The sequence below is a fragment of the Puccinia triticina genome, chromosome 1A (assembly GCF_026914185.1).
Source record: "Puccinia triticina chromosome 1A, complete sequence".
In the NCBI taxonomy this organism is placed as follows: Eukaryota; Fungi; Basidiomycota; class Pucciniomycetes; order Pucciniales; family Pucciniaceae; genus Puccinia; species Puccinia triticina.
The window spans coordinates 2,513,617-2,530,033 of record NC_070558.1 but is presented as its reverse complement, the minus strand read 5'-3'; the positions used below and the strand labels follow the sequence as shown (position 1 = coordinate 2,530,033).

General features: G+C 45.7%; 4 protein-coding genes across 4 annotated transcripts; 1 reads left to right on the top strand and 3 right to left on the bottom strand.

Moving 5' to 3' along the window:
• Positions 1-7,470: 7,470 nt before the first annotated feature.
• On the bottom strand, positions 7,471-8,006 carry PtA15_1A312 (uncharacterized protein; the record flags this gene model as incomplete). The annotated part of the gene is made up of 2 exons (XM_053165327.1): positions 7,471-7,554; positions 7,650-8,006. 2 exons carry the CDS (start codon positions 8,004-8,006, stop codon positions 7,471-7,473), a joined length of 441 nt encoding a protein of 146 aa, XP_053016529.1.
• Positions 8,007-8,884: 878 nt separating this feature from the next.
• PtA15_1A311 (uncharacterized protein) lies at positions 8,885-9,443 on the bottom strand (the record flags this gene model as incomplete). Its single annotated transcript, XM_053165326.1, has 4 exons — positions 8,885-8,937; positions 9,010-9,124; positions 9,242-9,331; positions 9,405-9,443. The coding sequence occupies 4 exons, from the start codon at positions 9,441-9,443 to the stop codon at positions 8,885-8,887; spliced, it is 297 nt and encodes a 98-aa protein (XP_053016528.1).
• Positions 9,444-9,685: 242 nt separating this feature from the next.
• On the top strand, positions 9,686-13,213 carry PtA15_1A310 (uncharacterized protein; the record flags this gene model as incomplete). The annotated part of the gene is made up of 9 exons (XM_053165325.1): positions 9,686-9,796; positions 9,860-9,952; positions 10,036-10,317; positions 10,407-10,476; positions 10,560-11,572; positions 11,644-11,878; positions 11,974-12,387; positions 12,481-13,027; positions 13,108-13,213. The coding sequence occupies 9 exons, from the start codon at positions 9,686-9,688 to the stop codon at positions 13,211-13,213; spliced, it is 2,871 nt and encodes a 956-aa protein (XP_053016527.1).
• Positions 13,214-13,929: 716 nt separating this feature from the next.
• On the bottom strand, positions 13,930-16,046 carry PtA15_1A309 (uncharacterized protein; the record flags this gene model as incomplete). Its single annotated transcript, XM_053165323.1, has 5 exons — positions 13,930-14,153; positions 14,231-14,731; positions 14,797-15,120; positions 15,185-15,308; positions 15,786-16,046. The coding sequence occupies 5 exons, from the start codon at positions 16,044-16,046 to the stop codon at positions 13,930-13,932; spliced, it is 1,434 nt and encodes a 477-aa protein (XP_053016526.1).
• Between the last annotated feature and the right edge of the window lie 371 nt (positions 16,047-16,417).

The window sequence follows — 16,417 nt, the reverse complement described above, 5'->3', positions numbered from 1 at the left end:
CTGATAATACCTGTGATGTTAAAACCCAAAGAGACAATTTGTTGGTGCACACGATGCTGTTTAAAAACTGTGTTAGACACTTACAACATTAGTAGGAAACCAGCACCAAAATTTATCTAAGCCACAGTTGGATCATGTTTTTTTTCTTCACTGTTTTAATCTTGTAGGGGGAACCCATGTTTGTTTTTTTCTGAGATTTGTAAATTCTAGGGGAAACCCATGAATTTTTTTTGACATTCTGGCAACAGTGGGTCAGCTACGCTAACATAGCTGTTAGCGTAGCGTAGCGCAGCACAAATGCGCTATTTTTTAGCGTAGCGTTAGCGCAATTGCGCGCATCTGCGCTAACGCTACGCGCAAAGGATGCAAAGCTATTTTAGCTTTTAGCGTAGCGTTAGCGCAGATGCGCGCAATTGCGCTAACGCTAAACACGCAAGGCGCAAAAGAGCGCGCGCTGAAGCGTTTTTTGCGGCAAAAAAGTGCCTTTTTTCCGCCAAATGCGCCTTAGCGCAACGTAGCGTAGCATAGCGGCTGCAGTGCAGCGCTAACGCTAAGCAAAAATTGGTATGCTGTTAGCGCCGCTGAAAATTAGCAAAGCGTAGCGGCGCTAACAGCGCGCTAACGCTATTCAAAAAAGGTTGGCGCTTTTTGCCGCTACGCTAAACTTTAGGGCTAAAATAGCGTAGTTTAGCGTAGCGGCCCATGGTTGATTCTGGAAAATCTGTGTCTTTAATAAACTTGGATAGCAATGGGGTAAAGTCCAAACATGATATATAGGGGGGGCAGGCAGCCTTAATAGAAAAAATCTGGCTAATTGAATATTATTTTTTGATAAATTTCCCAGAATTTTAAGGACTGAAGGGGTTATATAATGATGCATATTCTCTGTGCTCTGAAACTTTTGGCAATATTGCTACCTGTTGGAATTTTGCCATTTCCTCTTACTTACACCTCTAAAACATTGTTTCATGTCATTCTCAAAAGCATTGCCAGTATCCTTGTTAGTACAGATTTTATCACACCAAGTAGTCATTGAGCCGTGAGTAGTAGATAATATCTTGTCATACTTGTTATCACGCATAGTCTCAGAGATAGTATAAATGAAACTTGTCTTGATCAACTTTTTAATTATTCTATTGTCTTCCAACCACTTGTTGGCCGCTTGTTTTTAGTCTATTTAAAGCCAGCCTACAACAAGAAATTACACTCATTGGTTCTCCTCATTCTTTCTCCGCGCCCCGCTGAGCCGCATCCGGTGAGAGAGTCATCCTCACTGCCCAAATTCTTGAGTTTTTATCAATACTCATCTTAGCCCTTTTATTTCTCGTGCCTGAAAGTTCTAAATTCTAACACTACCTCAGAACATGAAATATAAGGGGTGTGTGGTAGTCATATTGCCTTACTGCACACCCCTTATATCTGATGTTCTGAGGTAGAAATATTTCCAAAAGTTTCGGAGCGCAGAGAATATGCATCATCATATAACCCCTGCAGTCCTTAGACTTCTGGGAAATTTATCCAAAAAAATATTCAATTAGCCAGATTTTTTGTATTAAGGCTGCCCGCCCCCCCCCCCCCCCCCCCCTATGTATCATGTTTGGACTTTACCCTGTTGCTGTAAATTTAATGGCGCACATAATATTCACCATAGAAACATTTCTGAAATTTTTAGACTCTTTGAATGTGTAACAAAAATGTTATACATGTAGCAGTCATTTTCCTACTAAGTACACCACGTACCCACCACGTACCTATTTTTTTCTCTCAAAAATTTCAAAGGAAGCTTTAAATGCATCTTTAAGTGTTCCCTAAATTTTTTGGAACCCTGGTACATGTAACAAAAAAGACATTCCCTTAGTACACACTTGGGAAAAGGGGGTATGTAAAAAATTAATTAAATCATTTATTAAAGTTGCTTTTTTGGCATTTCAAATGCATGATAATTATTTTCAGGATTTTGGATTAATTTTAAGCCTATTTGCGTTGCGTAGAAATGAGTAGAAAAAAAAACGGGTACGTACGCGGAAAAAGGGGTACACAAAAACCGGGTACAAACGCAAAAAAACCGGGTACATTTATTAACCCCCAATATTTAATGAGTGTAGCTTTACCAGGAGATGTATGTTTGTATCCTGTGATATGTATAAGTGTACTACTGTGAAACTTGGGTTGAGGCAGGTGGCAGCTGGGTTACTGGGGCTGGCTGTGTGATACGTGTCCATGAGGTGTAACTTCCACACTAGAGGGGGCCCAGGGGTGCTTTCAGTGGTGACTAGGGGTGAGATTGGCCGTAGAATCCTTCTATGTGGTACATTTGGTGGTATCTTAAGGCCTAGTATGAGTACTTATGTGGCACAAAAAAAAACTTTTTATTTTGCCACTTTTCCGTCTACCACACCGGTCACCAAGAGGATAAACACTCCCTCAATGACCGGAGCAAGCCGTTCAAGGAGAGGAGTGATGAATGGTTTGCTCTGGTAATTGAGGGGAGTCTTTAATCCTCTTGATTAACGGAACAGACCAGGCCATCAAGAGGAGGAACACTCTCAATGACCAGGCTCTTTACTCCCCCAAGGTAATTAAGAGAAGATTAAACACTCCTCTTGATGACAGGGTCCATTCCTGTCAATAATAGGAGTGTTTACTCCTTTCAATGACCGGGTCTGTTCCAGTTGTCAAGAGGAGGAGTGTTCACTCATCTCAATGACTGGAATTCAGGATGCAAATGGGTTGGGTCAACCCAAGACCCGCCGGGTCCAGGTAGCCTGACAGCTGAAAAACCAATTTCCAACCCGGCCCGGCAAGACCCAATTGTCAATTGGGTTTTGGTTGGGGCAGGCCAATTCCATTTTGGGTTGGCCCAATGACCTGATTAAGTCAGCTGTAATTGCCAATGAGGAACTCCTACCGTGCCAGGCGGTAGGCAGTTGGTGAAGGGGAATGAAAATAGAAAACCTGATTTGTGTATGCCCTCCGGGGTGATTGGCCAAAAAAGAGCGCTGAGAGTTGTGTAGCCTTGGGGGGGGGATGATTTACAATGGCTGGAATTGCGCGTTGGCGGTGTTTGATTTGAGAGAGGAGCCGGGGATACTGCCGGCGGAGGTTTGATCAAAACCAGAAGCTGGAAGGGATTGACATTGCGGGGTAATGAACTTAAAAGTTGTGAGAAACTGAGAATACGGGTGGAAAGACGCCAAGAGCAATAACTTTGAATGTGATGGAGAAACTGAAAATTACGGTTCAGAGTAGGTCCATGCCACTCCAAAGCCTGAGTTTGAATGGAACTCAAACTTTGGAGTTTGTGACATCTAGCAGACATCTCATCACAACCTAGTGCGCAAGCGCACGCTACAACAACTAGACAACTGAAACAAAACAAAACCAAAAACATAGAAGAGGATAGAAAGAGGAAGAAATCCTGAAACACCTTGAGGATGCATGCCACACCGCGCTGTCGGATCATATAACCTAATCATATTTCATTGAGTCGCGGGACCTAATCATATTACCTAATCATATTTAATTGAGTAGCAAGACATAATGACAGCCGCTGGCGCGCACCACGCGCAAGAAAGACTTGACCCCCCACGCTACCCATCTTTCCACACCAATTGGTGACTTAAGTCTGAGATATCTGATATCCCCTCAACCCACAGTCACATAGCCACAACAATCACCCATCCTGCCACAAGTCCCAACCATGCAACGGTCCAAGAGGAAACAACTGGCCGCGGTGAATTCCAGTTTGTCTGATGAAGAGTCTCCAATCAAGGTTTCCCAATCCCAAGTCACCACCAAGGGTCAGTCTCGGCCGCCAAGCACTCAAGAGGTTGCAAAAACCACCAAAAAGGATCCTGAACCATTGAGTGCGCAAGAATCTCAATCTACCAGTCAAAATTTGAAAAAACAAAAGACAACAAGCAAAATTTGGGAGCACTTCACCAAAAAAGAATCTGATTGTGATGAAAACAACTTAAATGTTCAAAAACACACTACTTCCAATAAAGATTATCAGTGCTTTGAGCAATACCTCAAGAGGAAGAAGATGGCCCAATTGGTATCTACTACGGCTGAGCTTGACTTGTATCTCCAGGAGCCACCAATTCTCATTGAATTGGCTAATTTTTTGGTCCTCACCTGGTGGAGCGCCCACGCTAATCAATTCCCAACACTCGCCATACTTGCAAAATCTATTCTAATGACTCCGATGACTTTGATTGCATCAGAATCAGCATTCTCCACAGGTGGAAGCAACAATGGGAAGTTATGTTATCCAGTTCACCTAGGTGTGATTTAGTTATCCAGTCCTCTGGGGTGTGAAATCCAACATAAATTCAATCTGTGGGTGTCAAAAGAAAGGCTGAATGTTGATTAACAGTATGGTTCCACTTTTTTTCCAAGATACTCCTATTTTTGATGTTGAAATATCACTATTGTGACCAAAAATCAGTTATCTGGGTAACTTAGACCAGATAACTGACATTTGGTCACAAAAACGTTATTTTAACATCAAAAATGGGATTTCCTTGGAATAAATTGGGATCCACATTTTTAACCAACATTAAACATTCTCTTGACACCCACAGATTCAATTTATGTTGGATTTCACATCACATAGGACTGGATAACTAAATCACACTGAGGCAAACTGGATAATGTAACTTCCCATTGTTGGTGGAAGAGTCCTTGGCAGTAATCAAACCCAAATGCAACCAAATACTCTTGAAGCACTTGTATGTGCGCAAAACTGGATCCGCTCTGAAGAGAGGATTGTAATGAACAAAGATGATGACTTTGATAATGTATCTCTCATTGTTTCTGGCTCATCTTAGTATCTTTTCTTTGATTTTATCTTCATAGGCTCCCCTGTTGTATATACACGAATGCACCAGGACCAGATAGCTAGAAATTGGCACAATTTTATTTCCTTTCTCATTCAACGGCCCAAAACACTCGGTTCACCCCTGACCCGACCTGACCCGCTGCATCCTTAATCAGGTTTGGGTTTGGGCAGCCTGTTTGAGATTTTGACCTGACCCGCCCCGACCCAACATTTACCTTGGGTCGGGTTTGGGCACTGTTTTCCAACCCGAACCCAACCCGTTTACATCCTGAACTGGAATGGAGCCGTTCATCAGAAGAGTGTTTAATGCTCTGAGTCTGAATTACTGGAACGGTTCTGGTCATTGAGAAGACCATTTAAAACTGGAACAGTTCTGGTCATTGAGAGGACCATTTAGCCCTCTTTATGACCAAATTTGGACACCGGCACCCACAGCCTGCACCCGCAAACAGGTACTTGGTTGGTGCCTTCTTTAGACCAACCCCCCCCCCCCCTTGGCAGGGATATTAGGTGGTATGAGGCGGTACTTGGGGGTGGTACCTGGGGACCTCCTGGTTTCATGTCCCAAAACGGGCACCTGGCACCTCCTGGCGGGTGCGGGTGGTACCTGCCCACGGGTGCCGGGTATCAACGGTCATCTTTACCCTTATGACACCAGGACATAACACTTTCAACCCTTGAAGCTGCCAGTCAGTGAGTGTGGGCTGTTCAATTTTGGTAAAAAGGTCAAACATGTAGCTGTGTGTAAGAATATGGGCCAAGGGGAACAGACTACCTCGCCAAAGGCAAGGAGGGTACTGCGAACCACAAAAGCTGCGGAAGACGGTAAGCAAAGCAAACCTCTATCCGCAGCCCAAGCTGCTTGCGGGGTTGGCAAAACTGAGCGCATCTCTTTGATGAATGCAGTTACCAACCACGAAAGCAGCAAGATTGATAAAGCAAGTAAACCTTGCCAATCATCATTACTGGAAAGGATCTTGACTACCACCACTGGTGAGTAATAGAGTTACCTGACCGGCTAATTGACAAGGAAGAAGCTAATAGCTCTTCCCCTGACAAGCAGGCACAAAGCCCAAAACCAGAACTCAAGCAGCAGCAACCGTGAACCCTAGAGAGATCGCAGGAGGTGAGCAGCAGAGTTTGCAAGCTAAGAAGTTGCAAGGTCAAAGGACTAACCAGCCGACTCTGAGAAAACAGATAACGTTGGCGGCCCTGACCGAATGCATAACTCTAGCTAAAGGCAAGAAAAGAGGAAAACCCTCAGCCCCAAGTAAGCAAACCTTACCAACCCCAAAAAGGGGAGAAAGAAGTGGAGGCTGACACCAAGACTTAACATCAACAGACTCAGCCAAAACACCGCAAAAGACCAACTCTTTCCTTCCCAAAATAAACCCTAGAAGGCAGCCTCTAGTCTGCTTCTAGGTAAATTTTCATTTCACTTATTACTCACCCAAACCTTATTTTTTGTAGTTTCTAGAATAGTTCCTAATGAAATACTACTTCTAGTTCCTCCAAATCTCTCACTTTGCACCTTCCACAAGTATTTATTTCTAAACAGGATCAAAATTGAGTCTCAATACAGGGAGGGGAGTTTGGGTTTCAGCCTTTATATTCAAGATAGGAGGAATTGAATGAAAAAGAAAGAATTGATTCATACATAGATTAAAACACTAGATATGAGATTTGAGAAGATGAGCAGCTATCCAAAGATCAATATTTTTCACAAGAGAATCAACTTGATGAGTAGAATTATTAGCATGTATACAAATGCGGACTTGCTCTCTACCAGAAGGAACAGTAGGAGTGCCAATAGGTCTTACAAGCAAGCCATTAGAATATAGAAATCTGGCTAAGTCTCTGGGATTGGAGGTAAAAACTGGTACAATGGGAGAAAAAAAATCATGATTGATCATGTCAATAGTTGACTGAGGAATAGTAAGGACCACATCTACAGGTCTTGGTTGATTGGCTACCAAAGGTTTGATTTTGTACTTGATGATCAGTTGATTAAGTTGAGTGGTCAACTGCCAAAAGAGTGAACCAAGTTTTTGTGCAGCCTAAGATATCAAAAACTGATTGAGCTACAGCCAAGACACAAAATAAACAGACCCATAACTTACTAAGGTCCTATGTTGTGTTTCAAACTCCCCAATTGAAGTAGATAGACCAATGACATTCATGTGAGTCATGGCTGTTGAGAAAATAAGAGGTCTAGCATAGTTGATGAGGTATTCCTTAAGGAGAGGTGGCAAGAGTGCAATTGCCCCAGAGCAAGCTACAGATTTTCCAAAGGTATGCAAGCGGATCAGTACTTGATCTTCTAGTGACTGTGCACAGACAAATCCCCTTCCAGAAGCCTCAAATAGACCAGTAGAGTGAGCCTAAATATTATTATATAAAGAAGAAAGGTAGGTAAATTTGTAAGAACAATTTGTAAGTTAAATTAAATCAAAAACAGCTGTAAAAAATTACTCACTTCATCAATCACAATGTAAGCGTTGTGATGTTCACTAAACAACCTATTGACCAATACAACCATATCTTTTAACGGACAAAGATCACCATCCATACTATACAAAGCTTCTACACTAATAAAGATATTTGTTCTACCAGATTGGACATCTACATCATTTAACAGAATAGCTTTGAGGGTTTCTGATAAGCTGATGAGGGAATTGTGAAGAAAAGATACTCGATGAATAGGTGAGGTTCTAGACAATCGAAGACCATCATGTATAGATGCATGGATGAGACTATCATAGACAACCCAATCATCAGGACCAGGAATAGTACTCCAAATACTCACATTAGCATCAAAGCCACTATTAAACAATAAGCCTGCTTGGCCTTTGAAAAACTTTGTCAATTTGTTCTCTAAGTTTTGGTGAAGGATAGTGTTGCCATCAAGTAATCTAGAGCTAGATGGGCCTAAAGGGTTCTCCTTAGCTTTTGAGAGATTTTCTAGGAACACTTCACGGATATGAGGAGAAGAAGCAAAAGACAGATAATCATTGGAGGAGAAGTCTATTAAGTTGGTCTTTGGTTGTAAGCTAGTTGAGTCTTTTGGAGCCCAAGCAGGAATAGGATCCAATGATCTAAGGTTTGAGTGTGCCTTGCGGGAATCTAGGGCTGATTGTAGCCTTTTCTCAAGTGAGGTTGGCATGGTGGATAGCTGTTATGTATTGATATGTCAGATGTTAAACTTTTTTCTGTGGAATGAATGATGATCAAACTTACTGAATAGGTTGATAAGTAAGTATGTGATGGGGGTGTCTCAAGAATGGGCAAAGTTGGATACTCTGTGGAACAAGTAAATAAACCATGAATAAGTAAGACATGTTTGGATTTTTCATTTTTCAAATCAATATGGCTTACTGTTTAAGGGGATTTGATTTTGTGTAAGGGTGTGTAAAGCTTTGAAGAGATTGTTCTTGAGTGTGGGGGATGATGGGCCTCCCACATAATATAACACAGGTTAAAAATATGACTGTCTGAGGCTGGTTCTGGTCAACCCTGTTCAGTTACAGACACACACAAATCTGCTACATGCTTCAGAAACTGTTTTCTTCATCAAAACAAACACATCATATTTGCATGTTTGGCAAGACTCAATGCTTATTTTTCCATCAGGCAATTTTGGGCAAGTTTCTTTATGCAGGGCAGATTTGATTCCGTCCTACTCAGGTTTTCAGGGGGCCCGGCACACCCAAGCTGCCCTGACCAACTAGTTTGTCTCATCTCAGATTGAACAGTGCTTGATTCTGGAATGAGGCTGGCTCACGAACCGTTGCCACCTTGCGAGGGAACGAGCAACGGTTTCGCTTCCATCAAAAAAAAGGACTGTTTGGGCCTCCCAAGCCGTGGGATCGAGCACCTTGAGGTGCCCGAAAGGGTAAACTCGTCTAAGAATTTTGCGATGGCTTTTAGATCAAGATACGGAAATGAACAAGAGAAACGTTTGGAGTCACACAAAAAACATGCGCAATTGGGCCAAGAGGATAGATGGGAATGTGGGGTGGGTATTTCGTGTTTTGTGGGGATTTATTTCAACGCTTCGATCAGAGTAATGTTTTCTCCCTTCAGTAGCAATCGACCTGCAGATGAAAAACAAACTCGATCAGGTCAATAAACCACGAAGTTTTTGGGAAGATGATTGATGACGCTACCTAGTGATACTCGTGCTCCCTTCTCAACTGCTTCTCGGTGCGGTGTTCCTTTTTTCGACTTGACCCATACTTCTGATGCGTTATCAAGCACTACGTTCATGAATTCGTCAAAGCCCTACCAACCAGTTTGTATTTGTATGTTTTGGATGAGCACAATAAAAAAAACCAGTCAAACGTTTTAGATCGAACGGCTATAGGGGGCTTTTGCTTTTCCAAATGCGAGTCAACGAACGATGATCTTTCCTTCCAGTCTGAATTCGGTGTTGTCGTATAACCAGATGTGGACCAATTGACCGGCCTGGAGATGTTTGAAGATGACATTCTGCACAGAGAGGAGGGGAGCGAGTCGTTAATGATCGGGTCGAAAGCTGGGAGCAAGGCGAAGACTAGCTTACGATGGGTTGGACCATCACCCGTTGCTGGCGACCTGACATCTTGCGCGTCCGTGTGCTTCCTCGAGTCTGTGAAGGTTGAGCCGCGTCTTGAAGGGAGCACAATACTGTGTATGCTGGGTGGGCTGTTCGTGCCGGCCGACTGTGGGTGGATAAATAGATATCCGATATTCCCCCGACTGGCCCCGGGGAAGTTGGCCATCTACATATTAGCGACCCCACAGCAATCTCCGGCATTTCCACTAATATCAACGCAAGACACAACCACCTCCAAAACCAAGACGATGGCCGAACTGATAAACGAACTCACACAGTATCTATCAGCACTCTACACGAACCCAGACCCAACCATCAAATCGAACGCAAACCAATGGCTTCAATCATTCCAGAAAACTGTAAGTTATGCTGCAGACAGAATCAGAATAGATCAACTAACCATTTTATGTGGTCAATGTTAGGATGAAGCATGGATCACATCCGACGTCATACTCAAAACACAAGAGGCACCGATCGAATGTAAACTGTTTGCTGCTCAAACCTTCCGTGCCAAGGTAAAGCCACATGATATGACCTGTCTTTTTATTTATCATGGATGAAATTAGTGAGACTGATTGCGCTTGGTTGTCTGATCTAGATCACCTTCGACCTTGACCAACTTCCCGAGCCACACAGACTACAGCTACGGGACTCGCTCTTGACGGCCCTGAGCCAGGATTCGATCATCTCCTCCAAAATCATCCTCGTTCAGCTTTGTCTGTCTCTGGCCGATCTGGCCTTACAACTCCCCGAATGGCCCACAGTCGTCACCGATCTGATAGAGAAGTTCGGCAAGGACCCTAAAACCGTCCCGGTCCTGCTCGAGTTTCTTACCGTCTTCCCTCAAGAGATCGTCGGCAATTCGAAGATCAAAATTCTCGTGCGACCACTCTTTTCATCTCGACTCCACACCGTATATTCTCTTCGATTGGCATCCTCCCGCTGATCAACTGCTTACAATTAATCTAGAATCAATGGAGTACCCCTGAGATCGCTCAACTGGTTCCAAGCACCCTTGCGATGTATTTGGGCGCTCAAGGTTGAGAACCACTCTGACTGACTACCTGTTATCCGTGTGATCCATTCTCACTTATTCTCTTTCTCTCTCTCTATCCCCCAAAGGTATCACGACAGCCATCAAGTCACAAATATTTCATTGTTTAAGTTCTTGGTTGAGGGCAGGCGAGATTCAAAGTAGTTCAGCAGGAACTCAATTCATCCTTGGTTGTGCCTTCTCGGCTCTAGAAGACGATTCACTATTCGAATCAGCTGTGGACTTTATCGTCGATCTGATCCACGAGACTCAAGAGATCGACGAGAGCATGCCGGTGATTCAACTGATCCTATCCTTCCTGATTGCCCTCCAACCCAAGCTCACTCAAGACCGAGACGATCCAGACAAGATGCGTGGCTATTGCCGGATCTTTGTCGAAGCTGGGGAATGGTACACCCCATTGATCCTCCGCCATCCAGAAACCTTCTTGCCGATCGTTCTTGCTATTCGCTCCTGCTGTGATTACGAGGATCTCGAGGTGGTCGGAATCACCCTCAACTTTTGGTATCGACTCTCCAAGGGACTACATCGCAAGAGAGAAGACGCCAACGCAAAACCATTGCTAGACATCTACTCCAGTCTGGTACAAACTATCATCCGCCATCTCCACTATCCCGACGATCCCAGCTCTCAAGTCGGCCAGGAAGCCGATGATTTCCGTCGGTTCCGACATGACATCGGCGACACTTTGAAGGATTGTTGCTACGTGCTTGGTGCCTCGGTCTGTCTTAAGAGATCATATGACATCATCGTCCAAGCCATGTCGAGCAACTCGAACGTCAAGTGGCAGGATATCGAAGCACCCCTATTTTCGATGAGAACCATGGGCGCCGAGGTGGATCTCAAAGAGGACGGGGTCCTTCCGATGATCATGGACATCATCCCTAGACTACCCGCCCATCCTAAGATCCGATACGCTACTATCCTTGTCCTCTGCCGCTACACCGAATGGACCAATCTTCATCCCGACGGAATCCCCTTCCAACTCCAGTACATCTCTTCTGGCTTTGAAGACCCCACCCAAGAGGTCAGACTAGCCGCCGCCCAAGCCATGAAATTCTTGTGTCGGGATTGTGCCCAGGTAAGCTTTTTTTTGTCCTTGATTTTCCTGCTAATAACAACTGATAGTTATTATCTCCTGTTCATTCCTAGCATTTGATCACTTATCTTCCTCAATTGCATTCGTTTTATCAAAACATGAGCTTGACCCTTGGTCAGGATGATATGAACGAAGTCTCTGCAGCCATTGCACATATCATCGCTGGTCTTCCTGCCCCTCAAGGCGCTGCCGCCATGTCCACATTCTGCATGCCTCTTGTAGAAGGACTGCACAACATTGCGGCCAGGAAGCAGGCACCCACCAAGCAAGTACAGCAAAATGTTTCAGGTCAGCTCTTTTCCCCCTATTTCCCCTGTTAGATTCCTGATAATTCGATGTTGTGGGTTTAAGTTGATTTTGAATTTCGTGATGTTTCTTGATAGATCTTCTGGAGCGCCTAGACACGTTTCTTTCGATCATCGGCAGACTGGAAGGAGACCTGCTGCCGGACTGTCTCAAGTCGATGGGCGAGATCTGGACGGTTATCTCTGAGATCCTGGAGCAATACGGGAGCAGTATCAAACTATCGGAGCGTATCTGTGCGCTGATCCGTCGCGGGCTGACGTTCTACGGCGAAGCCTGTCTGCCTCTCATCGGCTCCGTCTTAGAGAAGGTCACTGCAGGCTTCGAGGCTTCCGGCTGCTCGAGTTATCTTTGGATCACTTCCAAGATCGTCGCCGCTTTCCCTGAACTAACCGATCCTAACTTTCTCTCGGCTGTACAACTTGCCTTCGAACGCCAGAGCAATCGTGTATTCCCTCTCCTCAACGAGAACAACGCTTCCACGATCTCTGATGGTACGTCCTTGGCTCTCGATTGTATTTTTCTAAAAACTGACATAAAAATGGTCTTGTTTTCGTTGATTTGGATGGCGTCATGTGGAAACACAGTGATCGATGATTACATACATCTTTTGTCTAGCCTGATGGATTACCAAGACCAGATCCTGATCTCTTCGAACTGTTTTCATCAATCCTTCCCACTGGTGCTGACATGTCTCGAGTTCTTCGATCCCGAGCCGATATTCACCAGTCTGAACTACATCCGAGAGATCCTCGGGCACTCGAGTCTAGAGCTACAGGCGGCAGCCTCTTCATCATCTGGGGCAGGGGGGAAGCCCGGGTCGGCGACGAGCAATGCTCCTCCTGGCTCGAATCAGATGTCTGTTCCGGTCGCTCCGGCGGGCTACCATCTGTTTGCACAGTCGATCAATCAACTCGTCACACAGAACGGATACTTGCTCTCCGATGTCTTGCTCAAGAGAACCCTCACTGACTTCCCCGAAGACTGCCTCTCCACCGTCATCATCCTCTTCAGGCTTTTGGCCGACTTTTATCCCACCCAATTGGCGTCTTGGGTCCCCTCAGTCATCGAACGTTTGCCCCCCAAGGTCGCTACTATCCCTGATAAGGAGAAATTCCTCCTCGCTTTTAAACAGTAAGTCTCGCCTCTCTGCTATAATATATTTCATTATTTCGTATGTTTTATTCATTTTATTCTTCATATGAACAAAACAGGGCACTGGAGCAGAATCGATCAGAATTGGTTAAACAATCAATCCTCGATCTAGTCAAAAGCACAAAACGTGAACGAGCTCGAGAAAGATTCACAGAAGAACGTTAGCTTGAGAAAATCAGTACATATAATAGTCTTATTTTTATCGTCATTTATCTCATCATTCAGGAAGTCACCAGAAGAAATGTGAAAACAAGTTTATTTTTCATTGGTTGGGTGCTTGGCAATTTGGGGTATGCGTTTAGCCCGCCCCAAAAAGCCATGACACATGTCCCATAGGTAAGCCAAAAACACTTGTGTCCATTCAATTTGACAGTTGAAGATCCCAGTCCCACCCACCTTCGTGTAGCAGAGAGGGATTGCACACCTACTTGAAATTGAAGAGTTATATACGCTGACATGATCTCAGCACTGAAGACTCAGCAATTCCTGGATTGATGTTTTTCCTAACCTCAGCCTGTCTGATTAACATTGGGTACTCTGGAATCACGCTCATAGATGTGGTTAGCTACCACACAGCCTCTGACTCTTGATGTCTGCTGAAATTCGCCGATCTTGCAGGGCCAGACTCCTTCCTGTTAATATCTAAGTTCAGTCTCTCTCAATTCAATGTGCTCACATTGATTTGGTAAACTTGTATATTGCAAACAACAATGGATGAAAAGATTACGATTGATGTTCATAGGATATTGAGGAGGTACCAGACACACATGAGGAGATAATCAAATATTACAATAATAATCGAAGTTGTAGGTTCTTTTCCCCTATATCATCAGTGCAGTAAAGTGTTCCCTGCTCGAGTAGAGGGCCGGTCACAGGGTGGACTATAGATTGTTGAGGTCGATGTTTGGCGGACGTACTGCCTTGCGAGCCCTTGGCTTGAGCCATGGGACCGGCTCACCCGTTGCGGACCAAACATGCAAGAAGTCTGAAGCCAGCGCGTCCGCCAAGTGAACCTCATTCAGATCCGCCAGGCGATGATCCGCAAATGAGGAGCGGAGAAGACGGAGAATGAGGGTGTGTGTTTTGTGCCAATAAGGCTCGGGATCTGTGTAATTAAGAACGGGCTGAAAAATCAGTTACGTATGTAACATTTTGGAGAACAACAAACCCCAGGAAACAGACCACGATGCGTCGTACCCATAGCGATTAGAGCGATATGTTGGGCCGCTCCACTGGGCGTGCAGATACGATCAGAGGGGGGGCCAAGAAGCAGGCCACGTACCCCACCCACTGCAAAGCATGCCAGTGCTGACATGTTGGTCGAATCGCTGCCCCTGACTTTTTGTTGGAGACCTGTGATGCACGACAGCATCGATCGGATTCGTGCGACTAGCGCTTGGAAGAAGCCGATGTCGGTATAGCTGCGCAGGGCACTGGGGAGTTCTTCGTAAGGCTTTTTCGAGCTAGAGACAAGCATGGAAATATAGATCGTATGCGCCAAGGCCTCCTTCACCCTCACGAGCTTCACAAACCCTTCGGCGACGCGCAGAAACAGTGCTTCACAGAAGGCCAGTGGAGGCCGATCAGATGAATCTTGACCAACCAACGCCAGGAGTTTCTCTTTGTTTATGTGAGAGGCGCCGTTGTCGAGGTAGCTCGTGGGAATAAGGAAAAACTGGGGAACTGGCGTACGAGAGAACATCAGCTCATGATTTTTGTTGCAAGGAAATTATGGATCTGTGGCTTACACCTTGCAGAAACTGCAGATACCCACTCACCGACCCAGAGGCCATAGCGAGCAAATCGCAAGGGCGCTCGTTGCTCATGGCGATGGCCACCAGGATTGTCGGGAAACGCAAACACGATTCTCTTGAACTGTCCGAGCATGACTTCTGCTCTCCGGAAGCCAAGGTGTGCAGTGAACTGAAGCAGCAATGGATCGGCCTGTTCTGTGAAGATGATTGGACCATCGGGTGGAAGAACGGTGCGGCCCTTCTTTGAATTGCGTGCCAAGCTGTCAGCGGCTGGTCTTTTTCGGCTCGACGGTCCGGCCCGCGTTGTTCCTGCAGGGTCTATGGACGAAAACAGTCAGTTATACCTCGCCATCATCATCGGAAAGAGCTGACTCTTACGAACGGGTTATGTATCCTTGGCCCCCTTCTTCCGACGAGCCATCGTAAGCGAGCTCATCGATCTCAGAAGGGCACGAGTCGTCGTTCGTAGCAAAACTCAGGCCCGGCGCGTTGTGCTCGATCGATTGCTTGGCCGTGTGTTGCGCGCCCACTATTTCGCGCAATTTTTCTGCCATTTCCTTCATCTTTCGTTCTGATTCATCACGATCCTTGGATGCTTGTTTTATTTTTTCGGCCATTTCCTTCATCTTTTGCTCTGCCTTATCGCGCTCCTTGCACGCGTCATCCCTCTTTCGTTCTGCTTGATCGCGCTCCATGGATGTTTGTTTGATTTTTGTAGCCATTTCCTTCGTCTTTTGCTCTGCTTGATCGCGATCCTTGCACGCGTCATCCCTCTTTCGTTCTGCTTGATCGCGCTCCTTGCACGCTTGATCCCGATCATTCTTGAGCGCCCGAATCACGTGTTGTTTGCGCGACAGGTCGTGCTTCATATACGAGGCGAGCCTGGAGATACAAGCAGCCAAACATCAGAACGCCTCTGGGGCTCTCCCTTTTTTTTTTTTTGAGGGCTAGAATGGTGTGGGTAGCGAGGAAGAACGAGGGACAAACGAGCGGAGGATGTGATACCGAGACGACAAGTCGGGATGATGGGCCGATGAGGTAGTATCGAGGCTCAGGGGCAACGAAGCCTCGGCAACCGAGCCCTCGTCTTCGCTAGATTGAGAGGACTCGGAATCGCGCCGGGAAGGCGGATCAGGCGATGGGTTCTGGCGGGCGGTTGTTGGGTGGACGGGGGTCTGCTGATGAGGACGGCCCAGGTTGAGCGGGAGTGCTAGGGAAGTCGGCCGAGACGTAGAATCCATCATCGGCGATGGAAGCAGATATCCTTGACTGTGCGGAACGAGGCCTGAAAGCGTCCAGAAATGGATACTTTTAGAGGAACAGGCACAAGGAGATGAGGTGTAGTGGTACATGCAGCGAAGTTGAGGGGTGAGCTTCATGAGCCACGCCTGCCCTGCACATATGCTGAGGATTCTGAAAGGAATACGGATCAACTCGCAAGGTTCCTTTCATAGTGCCAGCTGAGGACCGGCCATTTGTCCCCCGCTGACCACCGTCAGACGCGCCTCGCCGCCGGCTCACGTCCTGATATAGCATGCATTCATCGGTGTGCACTGAGTCCTCCAATGGAAGAGAGAACTGCCGAAGCAATATGTTTTTTTGGCCTGGTGTGATG